The following is a 12,870-nucleotide window of genomic DNA, read 5'->3' as shown; positions in this document are numbered from 1 at the left end:
AAAATATGAATTCTTAAATACTTTCCTTCATTTTAAGTTTTTAAAAGGTAGTCAGCAAAATGTATATCAACAACAGGATAAAATTAATTATAAGTACATGTATGCTATGGGAGAAAGTATAATTGAACTGTTCAATGGAATGTATTTCCAGATTCTGCAAGCATTGGGGGTTGATTTATTATCGAGTGTCCGATAGGGACAGGCAGAGCCTCTGACACTTTCTTCAGTCACTGCAGGCAGTCCTGAGCCTGGGTGAATGCCTCCAGCCGGTTAATAGGAGGCAGATGAAGACCACACTTTCCTTCTGCACATATGACTGAAACACCATAAAAGCGAAATAAGCAGTTACTCTTCCCACGTATGACTCACAGCCAGATAGGCGGATCATCTGTTTCTGGTAAATTATGACCTTGTGCAATCAGGTCAGACAGTTTCCAGGCACAGAAGTGGAAAACAGATGTGGCTGAAGATAAAAGCAGAGGACCCTGGCCAGCTGAGGTGGTCCCCGGCAAGATGCAAATCCAGGGAACCACTGGCTCCCAGAGTCAGAAACATGGAGATGAGGCTGAGTCACTAGAAAACCACAGCTGGAGAGGATAAAGTGAGGGCTTGAGTTGCTTATAGGCTTGAGAAAGTAAGACTTTTGGTAAAGAAGATTATAAGCTGAGACGATGTAGTAAAATCCACAAATTAGAACTAGAGTTTATGTAAGACAAACTCAACTAATTAAAAAAAACAGATCTGCCCTAGCTGTTTGCTCAGTGGTTAGAGCGTTGGCCTGAAGACTGAAGGGTTTCGGGTCCAATTCTGGTCAAGGGCACGTATCTTGATTGCAGGCTCTATTCCTGCCCCAGCCATGCCTGTGAAGGCGGCAACCAATCGATGTGTCTCTCTCACATCAATGTTTTTCTCTCTATCTCTTCCCCTCCCTTCTACTCTCTCTAAAATTCAATGGAAAAAATATCCTTGGTGAGGCTTAACCAAAGAAAAATTAAAAAACCAAACAGATCTATTACATGATTAAAAACTTTAGCTATCATATTCATGCTGTGAGTAAGCTATACTAGTAAACTGAGGAGAGATCTGGGCCAAGAAGCAAAATAATGGGAAAAGCAAAAACAGCTGGAAAGTAGCTCTGGTGCAGTGGTTCTCAACCTTGGCTGCACATTAGAATCACCTGGGAATCTTTTTAAAATCCTGATTTCTGGGCCTCATCCTCGGAAATTCTGTTTCTTTGTTACTAATGTTGTGGCTCTACCCCATAATAAAGAAACAGAATTTCCGGAGGATGAGGCCCAGAAATCAGGATTTTAAAAAGATTCCCAGGTGATTCTAATGCGCAGCCAAGGTTGAGAACCACTGGTCTAGTGAGAAAGGCTTAAGAAGCTGGAGACTTCTAGTGAGAAGACAGAGGCTGAGGAGAAATGCCACACATTTTCAAAGATACAAAGGATGAGGAAGTCCAACTACTGACCACTCACAGGAAGTGGAAACAGATGGCAGCTAGAGGGACATTCTACCATTGAACCAGGGCTCACCTGTGGAGGTGTTTCACACAACCTGTGAAGCGCTGACCTTGATGGCCAATAGGGTCTGAGAGAGGACCTTGACCCAGAAAAGGTTCAGACCAATCTACCTTAATTAAGTGCTCTTGTCTAGACCAGCCGTGGGCAAACTACGGCCCGCGGGCCGGATCCGGCCCGTTTGAAATGAGTAAAACTAAAAAAAAAAAAAAAAAAAAAAAAAAAAAGACCGTACCCTTTCATGTAATGATGTTTACTTTGAATTTATATTAGTTCACACAAACACTCCATCCATGCTTTTGTTCCGGCCCTCCGGTCCAGTTTAAGAACCCATTGTGGCCCTCGAGTCAAAAAGTTTGCCCACCCCTGGTCTAGATAGTTCCTCAACTCAGTGGGCCCATGCTTTCCTATTCTTCCCAAATCATACCTTTTCTTCTATCATTTCTTCAGTCTAGAATCTCTTCTGTGTTTTTTTGTTTTTTTTTTCACTTTGAAACTTAGCAAAGGCCAGTCAGCTCCTGCCTCCTGAGTGGAGCCTTCCTTGACCACCACCACCTCTCCATCCCAAGCTATGTTTCTCTCTTGCTCTGGACTCAAATCCCACCATCTGTCTGGCTCTTAGTCATGGGTGCAGCCCTTGCATTACTTTCCTATTGCTGCTATAACAAATTACCACAAACTTAGTGGCTTAAAAAGACACAAATTTATTCCCTTACTAGAGGCCTAGTACACAAAATTCGCACACGGGTAGGGTCCCTAGGCCTGGCCGGTGATCAGGGCCAATCTGTGGGGCAACCAGTGGAGTGATTGGAGGGCCCCCTGCTGGCACCCGCCTTGGCCGGCCTGGGGCCTGTGGGCAGCTCCTGTGTTGAGCATCTGCCCCCTGGTAGTCAGTGGACAGTCACAGTGACTGGTTGTTCTGTAGTTTGGTCGATTTGCATATTGGGCTTTTATTATATAGGATAGTTCCAGAGGTGGGAAATCTGAAATGGGTCTCACTGGGCTAAAAGCAAGATGTCAGTGGGCTGTGCTCCTTCTGGAGGCTACAGGGAAAACCCACTTTTTCATGATGCCATCTTTCTAGTTCTGACTCTCGCTTCCCCTTTACCTGACTTAAGGACCTCTGTGACTGCACTGGACCCACTGAAATAACTTCCTCAGTTTAAGATCAAATGATTAGAAGCATAATTCCATCTGTAACCTTAGCCCCCCTACACCCCCTTTGCCACATAATATAACACACCCACAGGTTCCGAGGATTAGGCCATGAACATTTTGGGAGGGAGTAGGGAGACATTATTCTGCCCACCACAGATCTAGTTATACTTTTCATATGTATACATCTGATCTTCCCATTTGCCCAGTGACAAGATCCTTGAACAAGGGAGGTAAATTTGTTCAGATTCCAAGCACCTAGCAGTACCTGACGAAGGGGTTGTTCAGGTGGGCACTGACTTGTCCAAGTAGGCACAGAATGACTAACTTAGAAAGCAACTCAACTCTCATCCAAGAGCTAAACCACTTTGCATCACGAAGCAGACCTTGGCTCTGAACGCCTTCTCGTGGAGCGATGCAGATGGCCGCACCTTCCGTGCCTTACCTGCGTCCGCCGTGTGGAGCATGAGCCATCGGATGGCCACGTTGCAGTCTCTCAGGCAGTTCAGAAGCCTTGGGATGTTGTCCAGGACCATCTCCTCCCTTAGGTACCCTTCTTTCAGGAACTGCTGCACTTGAGCGTGCACTCTTTCACTGGCAGTGGCATATCTGCTTGCCTTTGCAAATAAAAAACATGAATCACATTTAAAAAGCGAATCACATTGAAATGAATCCCTGGATGGATGATGACATTTCTATATGAGATGACTAACATATGGACTGTAGTGGATAAGGCTCAACGGGAGTTTACTGGACATTTTTAAAAAGAGTATTGGACTGCCCGGCCAGTATGGCTCAGTGGTTGAGCGTCAGCCTGTGAACTAGGAGGTCTTGGTTCGATTCCTGGTCAGGGCATATGCCTGGGGTGCAGCCTCGATTGCCTGTGTGGGGCATGCAGGAGGCAGCTGATCAATGATTCTCTCTCGTCATTGACTTTCTTTTTCTCTTCCTCTCTAAGATCAATAAAGATATATTTTTTTTAAAAAAGAGTATTGGACTTAGGAATAAGAGACTAAAATCTAGTCCAGGCTGTGATTAAATATTGGTGTGACTCTGGGTTTAACCGCTGCGTATTGGCTTCCCCAAATGTAAACTGGAGAACTGGATCAGGTGGTTCCCTTCTATTCTTGGGCGGAAAAGAAACATAAAGGCAGAAGCTAAGTTATCTGTCCTTCCCATTATTATCAATAAAGGAGTCAGAGCAGAGTAGAAATACTCAAAAGATGAGACTTCTACAGACAGATGAAAACTTCACAAAAGACACACCTCAGTGCATCAAAACTGAATTTGCAGACCTTTGGTAAATTTGGTCATTCTGATTTGCCCTTGGCAAGAGTTAATGTCAAACATCATTAACCTCGTCAGATTAGCTTAAAACTATCACTAGATGCTCCATCAGGAGACTCTGTAGAATTTCTTACAATGTCACAAACAAGAAAATGCAATTTTGGAAAGAGATTTCAGTAATGAAAAATTAATGCTCTGATGCTAGTAAGTATGAAAGCACCACTTTCTCCAATATATTTCTAGGAGACATTCCAGAATTGCAATTATTTTGTGCATTATTTATGGATTGCAACGTATCAGAATAAAACATGCGAGGTCTTTGAATCAATATTATTCTATCTACACTGGAAACTCAAAAACTCGGATAGGTAGGCTGAGAAAGACAGCTGTTCAGAAATACCAAGTATGTTCCCCAAGAAAAGATTTTATTTTAATTCCCCTGTTGCCACCCATAAGTACCCTGACCAGGGATCGAACCTGCAACCTCTTGGTTTACGGAACAAAGCTCCAATGAATTGAGCCATACCAGCCAGGGCTACCTTGTGTTCTTTATTAAAGAGACACAATGTAGCAATTTAAACTTTAAGGAGAGGAATGCCTTTAGTCTTGTTGCTTATCTTGCACATCAGAAATGATGAATTTAAAGTACAGTGACAGGGCATATGTGTACATTCAGTTACTGTCTTCAACACCCATCTTGTTGACAACAATATTAAAATTCTGGTTACCAGTAAAAGTAACCACAACATAAGGACACAATCTTTAGCAAGAATAAACCAAGTCAACGGGAACCACATGTCACGCGGGTTCATCTTAGGTGGCTGAATCTTCCTTAGGACCCAAGTCTCCCACTTACGTATGAGATACAAGTTTAAAAATCTACAACTTATCTATCTTATTCTGCAAAAATCAGCTTTCATTAATCATTGCATTCATGTTTTTGTGGACATCTTCCAAATGCCTTGGGAAATCTACTGGGCTCATTTCCTGCCCTATTAATGCAGGCTGGAGGTTGTTTGAAAATCCTCCCCGACCGGCCAGAACTTACCTGTTCTCTGACATTTGCAAGGTCCAGGGTATTGTTTAAAGCAGTTTTTGCAGCTTTGTAAGGTTCCCAAGCATCTGCTAGATTAACTGTAATCCCCATGTAAATGCTAATTACCTGAAAGAGGAGACATTCATTCAGCATTTGCTAAACACCCACCCACGTCAAGGCAAGGGGCTGGGAAAATACACAGTTAGAGGACACATCTCCCACTCCCATTTTAAATTCCACTCCAATGAAAACCAATGAGAAAGCAAGATGTTCTAGATACACAGGGAAGTGTTCTTACTTAGGAGGACTCTGGAACAAAAGTGACAATGTTGCTGTTCCTGAACAATAAGTAAAAGGAGATTTTCCTTTCAAACTGTTAGTTAGATTCCTAGGTGAAGAAAAATGAAAGGGGAAAGAGAAGCAGAGACTGACTAGACCAGCCGTGGGCAAACTACGGCCCACGGGCCGGATCCGGCCCGTTTGAAATGAATAAAACTCAAAAAAAAAAAAAAAGACCGTACCCTTTTATGTAATGACTAGGGGCCCGGTGCACGAAATTCGTGCACTGGGTGTGTGTGTGGGGGGGGGGGGGGGGGGAGTGTCCCTCAGCCCAGCCTGCCCCCTCTCACATACTGGGAGCCCTCAGGCGTTGACCCCCATCACCCTCCAATCGAAGGATCGGCCCCTTGCCCAGGCCTGACGCCTCTGGCCTAGGTGTCCGGCCCGGGCAGCGGGGACCTGCAGTGGCAGCAGCCCCACGATCGTGGGCTCCGCTTTAGGCCCAGGCAAGGGGCCCCTAGCACCTGGGACTGCCAGCTTCGACCGTGCCCAGCTCCCATCGCTGGCTCCACCCCTACTTCCTGCTATCACTGGCCAGGGTGGAAAAGGCACCTGATTCTCTGATCATGGCTGGGGGGCAGGGCAAAGGCGGCCCCAGGGCCACCTTTGCCCTGCCCCCCAGCTCTTAGCTCCCCCCTGGGTTTCCAATCACTGTCAGTGGCAGGGGGCTTCTTCCTGCTTTCCCTTTCCCCTCCCTGCATTGTGCCTACATATGCAAATTAACCATCTTGTTGACAGTTAACTGCCAATCTTAGTTGGCAGTTAATTTGCATATAGCCCTGATTAGCCAATGAAAAGGGTATTGTCGTACGCCAATTACCATTTTTCTCTTTTATTAGTGTTGATGTTTACTTTGAATTTATATTAGTTCACACAAACACTCCATCCATGCTTTTGTTCCGGCCCTCCAGTCCAGTTTAAGAACCCATTGTGGCCCTCGAGTCAAAAAGTTTGCCCACCCCTGGACTAGACAATGTTCTCAAACATTTTCATCTCAGTCTTTACACTCTTAAAAGTCACTGAGGACCCCAAAGAATGTTTTTGAAAAATGTGGATTATATCTATTGATATTTATCATATTACACACTAAAATTGAAAAATTTCATTTAAAACAATAAACCCATTACATGCTGACATATTTTTGTATTAAAATAATCAAAGTTTTCCCTCCAAAAAACTGAGAATGGCATTGTTTTACATTTATTTTTTTAAAATATTACATACAATGCCTCTTTATCCCTATTAGTGTTTTTCTTTAAAATTCTCTTGATGTAATATTAATATTTTCTCACTAGCTTTTTATTGGTTGGCATTTGCCTGGCATATCTTTTTTCCCTTTATTTTCAGTGCACCAGGTGGGTCTGACCTTCCTTCATGCTCAGAGTGTTTCTGAGAATAGCATTACGGCCAACACTTCTGTATGAAGCTCAGGCAAATGAAGCCAGACAATCAGCATGTGCGCCTCGGTGGCTCAACCCTATTGTGTGAGAACGATCATTCGTGGGCAGGGAGCACCATCTGCTAATTGCAGTCTGTTCTTCCCACCAGTAAAGGTCCTCATTCGGGGCCTCATCACAGATAGTTTGAGACTCAACAGATGGTAAGAAATCTGCTGCCTGAGAACATGATCCAACTCACTGTTTGTGAAAACCTGTATGAGCGAAGAAAACATTTCACATATATTAAGTATGTTAAGTCAGTTTTATTCTTTTAAGAATTACTACTGTAACATTAAAAAGTGATAAGCAAATCCCTGCAGGAAGCTAAACCTTCATAGCCCTATCAGCATGAGCGTATAGAGAAAACCTATTATAAAAGTGAAAGTCTATTCATAAAACGACAAATTAGATCAATTCTGCTAGCTTCGAGTCATAAAATAAGAAGAAAGGCTTGTGTAACTTAGCTGCAATTTCTGTAGCTAAAAAGCAAGACAAGTTGAAATATATGGTTTTACCTTGAGAGTGCCCATTTGAGAAAAAAAGGAACAGGTTCAGGAAATTTTACTGGCTGATCTATTCCTTCATGTTATGATTTATAAAATTCTCAACACACTTAAAGTAACTTTACCGAAGTGATTTTTATGTCTCACTATGTACAACATTATGACCTCTGGGTAATAGGCCAAAAGAATGGAGAAACCAGTCCTTTAATAAGCTTATTACAGAGTAAAAAAACCTAAGAGCAATACTTGCCCAATTATCTGGAAAGTATTTGTCCACTATCTCTCGCATTTTTGCTTGATGGGTATGAAGGATGGAAGGGTCAAAGTAGAGAATGACATACAGCATGGCGGCCTGATTTGCCAGGGCCGTGCTGCGGTGCTCCGGCAAGGGGTACGCTGAGACCTGCAAACAGAGGGGAGACCAGGAGAGGCAGCCGTTTGTAACAGCTGAACTTCCACGCGCCAAGAATCTGACTGCATCCTAGGACACACCCGTCTCCAAAGCCACCTCTTCAGAGCGCCCGGACACGGCAAGCCATTCTCCTGGCGTTGCTGGCGGGGCCTCCCTTCTTATCCCCGACCACACGATCTGATGCTCTTCCTTCCAGCCCTCAACTCGGCTGCAATTCTAAGCCGTTTCCTTACAAAAAGAGTTGCAACCCCAGGACTCCCACTAGTTGTCCATTTTGTGTCTTTCCCATCACAATCTCTTAGAACTGACAGAATCCACGCTATTGCTATTTTCTCATTGCCTGTTTGTTCGTCCACTCATTGAAATGTCTTCCACAGTCCCCTCAAAGGGGTTTCCGAAGGGCACTCATAAGCTCTCCATCACGCAGTTCAGTGCCTCTTTCAGCGCCCGCCCTTAAGCTCTCTCAGGAACGACATCCCCTCCGCCGGTTTCCCAGCCACCACTAGTCTGCTTTGCGGGGGGTTCTCCTGCCAGCTTCCCAGTGCTGGTGTGTCCATCGCCTCCTGCCTGAGGGATCTCTGGCTGCTCCCAGGGCCTATCACCTCAAGGACCAAGCAGGAAGGGAGGAATGATTACAAGGACAGCAGAGTGATGTCTCATGGAACTTGGCCAGCACTCTGGAAGGGCCGAGAGCTGTGAACCACAAAGCCCTCACTGTTTCTCCTTTTGATGTGTTTGCCCAACTTTCCTCTCTCTCCAGAATGTTTTCCATAACATGGCAGAATGAGGCTGCTCCAAAGTTCAGGTTTTGCATGTTGGGAGTAAACACATATCCAGAAACTGTTTTGCAGGCCCAATTCCAAATTACCTGGAGATGGACTCTGATCCATCTTGGGTCAAGGGACTGCCCTCCTCCAATCAGCCAGGGACAGGGGAGGGCAGGGCAGAGTGGGGCAGACAGACAACACTTTGGTGCACTAGCTGTTGCTCTAACCACTTAGCTACACCAACCAGGGCAGGCAGGGTTTCCAGTCATGCTCATGCTGCCTCCTCTGCCTGACTGCTCTCACATCCCCTTTGACACCTGTTCCCTGACACATGTGCTTCCCCCAAGATATGATGCATCTTGCTTTCCTGTAATTTCTTTAGTTGTCTGTCTGTCTTCTTTCCTCAGCTACGAGCTCATTGTACACAGGGGCCATGGCCTCGCTCCATCAGCGATATATCCCCAGCACGTGCACAGGCACATACATCCACTCAATAACTACTTCTTTCCAAACAGAGCTCAAATCTCATCTTCCCAGAAATCTCCAATTCTGCCTAAATCAATATCCCTCTTTTCTCTCCCATCCCACAGCATAGCTCAAAGGTCTTAAATAATTTTTAGCTGCTTTTACTCTTTTGAGAAAGCAGGAAGGGCAGGAGGAATTGAGGAGGAAAGTGAAATCGGGCTTTTAAATGACTAAGATCTTAATGGACTCAATTCCCACCTGGTTGTAAATATCGTCAGATCTGAGTCGACCAATAACCATACTGATGAAGGATTCATTGATAGGCACTCTCTGGAAATAGCTCTCAGGATAGTTGGGTGGTCTTTTGGCTCCTGGTTGGCTGGAATAGCCTGTACTTCGCAGCAGCTTACAAATATCGTCCATGTTTGAATCAGCAGAAGATCGGGCGGCACTGAGTCATGTGCACAATGGGAAATAAAACCACAAACAAACCACACACATCAGAAACGGAAAAGTCCAACAAAGCAGAAGAATTTCTTGATTTCATCTAGTTTCAGATATCACCGTGGGTCAATTTATATCCTTAATATTCAAAATCATATTTTCAAAAAGCCTGTTAAAATACAGCAAACATATAAGATGGGTTCTTGGATGTAAGTACAGTTCTAGGTCAAGGTCCACTGTCCCTTTTCCAAAATCTGTGGGTCTGGATTTGTTTCAGATTACAGCATTTTCCAAATGTAAGAAAGTAATATGTACATAGACTATGTACAATATGATATTCCAGTAGGGTGTCAGCTTGCATTCCACGATCATCACACATTAATATTTATATAGCAAATTTTAGGAATAGCACACAAGAGAGATAAATCAAGACTATCTATAGCCTCATATTTGCTCTGGTCAGGTTTTGACTCCATATGATTTCAGGTTGGGTCATTTTTTGCTGCCAAAGGAGTTACTGTGTGTGTGTGTGTGTGTGTGTTTGTATTTTCCATAGCTCTTTGGATTTCAGAGTTGTACATAAAGAATGTGAACCTGCGCCAATGTTTCATAAGTTAAAAAATAATTTAAAAAAATCAAGACAATTTAAAGTGGGATATACATTAATTGGTTTTTCTTGTTAAGGGGCACTTTCTACATAGATTTAATCAAAACATCTATGATTTTCGGGGTGGTTTGGAGTAGGATTCCCTCAAAGAGACTCAAAGAATCTTAGACTTGATGATGGCCTCCTACTGAATGTAGGAATCTCCTCTGTCACAACTCTGACTTGCAATTTTTCCGTGTCACTTCAATAATGGAGCCTCACATTCCAGTGAATTAGCTGTTGTACGCAAAGGGACAAAGCCAGATTGTCCAAGCTGGGCTTGAGAAGCAAACTTTTCTCTTCTTCTTTCCGTCATTTACCTTTTTTGTTTTCCCAGATACTTTCAGAAATACAGGCAAGGCCATTCGAAGTTCATTTTTAAACCACGGATGTTAAGACAGCTCTTGGTCACGCAGATGAGACTGAATGATGCATGTGGGCGGAGAGTCTCCTCCCACGGATAAGGCTGAGAGGAAGCAGGCCAGCTCGGTAGCTAAGAGTAATTTACTGCTGAGCCCAAACAATCCCTCTGCTGGCTCTCCCTCCTTGCCCTATTTAGGTTGTCCTAATTTGTAAGTTTGAAAATGTGAATTCCAGTCCACGCATCGTTAGCTCAAGTTCCTGACTGACTCCTGCTTACTGACTATTTCTTCCCTGAATTTGACTATTTCTCACATTAACCCTGTATCCAGAGTTTGACAATTCATTCAGTCAACAACTTGAAACCTGTGTGCTAGGTGCTAGAATTAGAGTTGGTTGAAGTGGTACTCCTTGAAGTCACAGCGCTTTGTAGACATACCTAACACATGATCATGATGGGGTGCTGCTGCTTGTTTTGTGTGTGTCTCGTGCATGTATATGAGTGAGAACTCCCTTTCAACCTGACCTCTGAGTGATAACTTTTCAAAGCCATTAACCTGAAACTGACAACAGAAAATTCATCCATTTCCTTACATCTGCCAAGGAGTAACATTTGAAACTTAAAAACAAAAACAAACAAACCAAAAAAGAACATTCATTAGACTTCCACATTTGCAAATTTATCTTTAAGGTAAAGAAAGAAAATTCAGATTCCCTTAAAAAAACACACCACACACCCAAAAACTGAGGTACCATCATGGACATGACAATCCGTATATCTCTAATAATTCATAACATATATGTAATCTGGAGATTATATGATATCTAATCTGTTATGATGATGTAAAATATATAGTAACTGCTGTCATTTCTATTGTATCTTCAGAAGAAATTAAGAATCTTCTCTTTTTTGCTTTCTAGATCACACCGCTGCACAATAAAAGCAATATAGAAACCTACACTGCATTGAACCGATAGCACCAGCCCAGGGGTACCTGTATCGATAGTAAGAAACCAGCATTCTCTCTCTGACTTCCCCTTCAATCTTTTGGTCAATGACCAGCAGCATGACTCCGTACAGGTACAGCGCTTCACACTAGGAAGAGAAAGAGACAATGGCCAAACTCACAGGAGGACACATTCTCATGGAGGGATGTTGATGATGGTTAAAAAGATCACTTTGCTCCCATTCCTCCTAAAAGCTTCATATTACAAGGAGAATGTAGGTTTCTCCCGAAGGGTTTTCTCACCTTCTGTACAGAATGAGCTTTAACAATTTTATGCAAAATAAATTTCAACTCAGAGTGCTTATCTTTCAGCTGGCCTGGTTTTGATATTTTGCTTGGGATGCCAATATTATGAACACCCCTGAGTCATTCACTTACTTAACAGACATTTCTTAAGTGATCACTCTATACTAGGTACTGGGCTAGATGTCTGGGATGCAAAAGATAAAGAAGAGAGGACTGTTACACTGAGGAAGCTCAGAAACTCGACACAATCTTTATTCACTTGTAATTCTGTTCAAAGTCTACAATTCTACATTCAGACACAGATCTGTTAGTTAGAAGATAATCATCAGTGAATTTTGCTTCCCTTTAAAGGGCACTCTGTATGTACTTGTGACTTACAGGAAAAAAGTGATGTTAAGCTCGACATTCTGGAACTTCTATTTAAATGGTCACTAGCACTTACTAAAAGTTGTTTTCCATCTTCATTGAGAAGCACAGTTTCTATGGTTTGCTGAATGTAAACACCTTCATTGAGATCTTCCAGGTATCTAGAAATGAAACCCCAGAGCAAGTTATTGATAATGAAAACTTGAACAATATCTTTGATGAAGAAAAGTAAAGATTTCCAAAGGTAAAGCAAGATACTAGGCATTCTGGCCTTAAAATAATTTTTGAGCTGAAACTCATGGCAATTAGAGCCATAGGTTGCTAGTTATGGCTACTCCAAGTAAAAGGAATATTCCCTAGTCCCAATTTGTGAATCACAAATATCTTAGGAAGTAATGGCATACAAACATGGACTAGTTTAAAATGCTTTTAATTAGTTTTAAAGCTAGTGAGTAATGAATTCCTTAAGGGCTGGAACAGTGGTTCTCAACCTTCCTAATGCCGCGACCCTTTAATACAGTTCCTCATATTGTGGTGACCCCCAACCATAAAATTATTTTCGTTGCTACTTCATAACTGTAATTTTGCTACTACTATGAATTGTAATGTAAATATCTGATATGCAGGATGTATTTTCATTGTTACAAATTGAACATAATTAAAGCATAGTGATTAATCACAAAAACAATATGTAATTATATATGTGTTTTCCGATGGTCTTAGGCGACCCCTGTGAAAGGGTCGTTCGGCCCCCAAAGGGTTCGCGACCCACAGGTTGAGAACCGCTGGGCTGGGAGGAAGAGAATATTGTGTGGTTAGGGATAAGAAGGAAAGTATGGTTACCAATGCTATGAAAATATGTTCCTTTTTTTCCA

At 42.8% G+C, this 12,870-nt stretch overlaps 1 protein-coding gene across 2 annotated transcripts in view; it reads right to left on the bottom strand.

Annotated features, from left to right (window-relative positions):
- Window positions 1-12,870, bottom strand: part of WASHC5 (WASH complex subunit 5) — a 49,860-nt gene that overhangs the window by 32,883 nt on the left and 4,107 nt on the right. For both annotated transcript variants that reach the window (XM_059672721.1, XM_059672723.1), the window contains 6 exons: window positions 12,072-12,156; window positions 11,372-11,472; window positions 9,185-9,377; window positions 7,533-7,685; window positions 5,014-5,127; window positions 3,124-3,295 (listed from right to left, as the gene is read on the bottom strand). In XM_059672721.1, the coding sequence (XP_059528704.1) occupies window positions 3,124-3,295; window positions 5,014-5,127; window positions 7,533-7,685; window positions 9,185-9,377; window positions 11,372-11,472; window positions 12,072-12,156 (818 nt within the window). The remainder of the gene's footprint in view (window positions 1-3,123; window positions 3,296-5,013; window positions 5,128-7,532; window positions 7,686-9,184; window positions 9,378-11,371; window positions 11,473-12,071; window positions 12,157-12,870) is intronic.

Source organism: Myotis daubentonii, chromosome 17, assembly GCF_963259705.1.
Source record: "Myotis daubentonii chromosome 17, mMyoDau2.1, whole genome shotgun sequence".
NCBI lineage: Eukaryota > Metazoa > Chordata > Mammalia > Chiroptera > Vespertilionidae > Myotis > Myotis daubentonii.
Note: the sequence above shows the minus strand (reverse complement) of the source record. Positions and strands in the feature narration are given on the sequence as shown.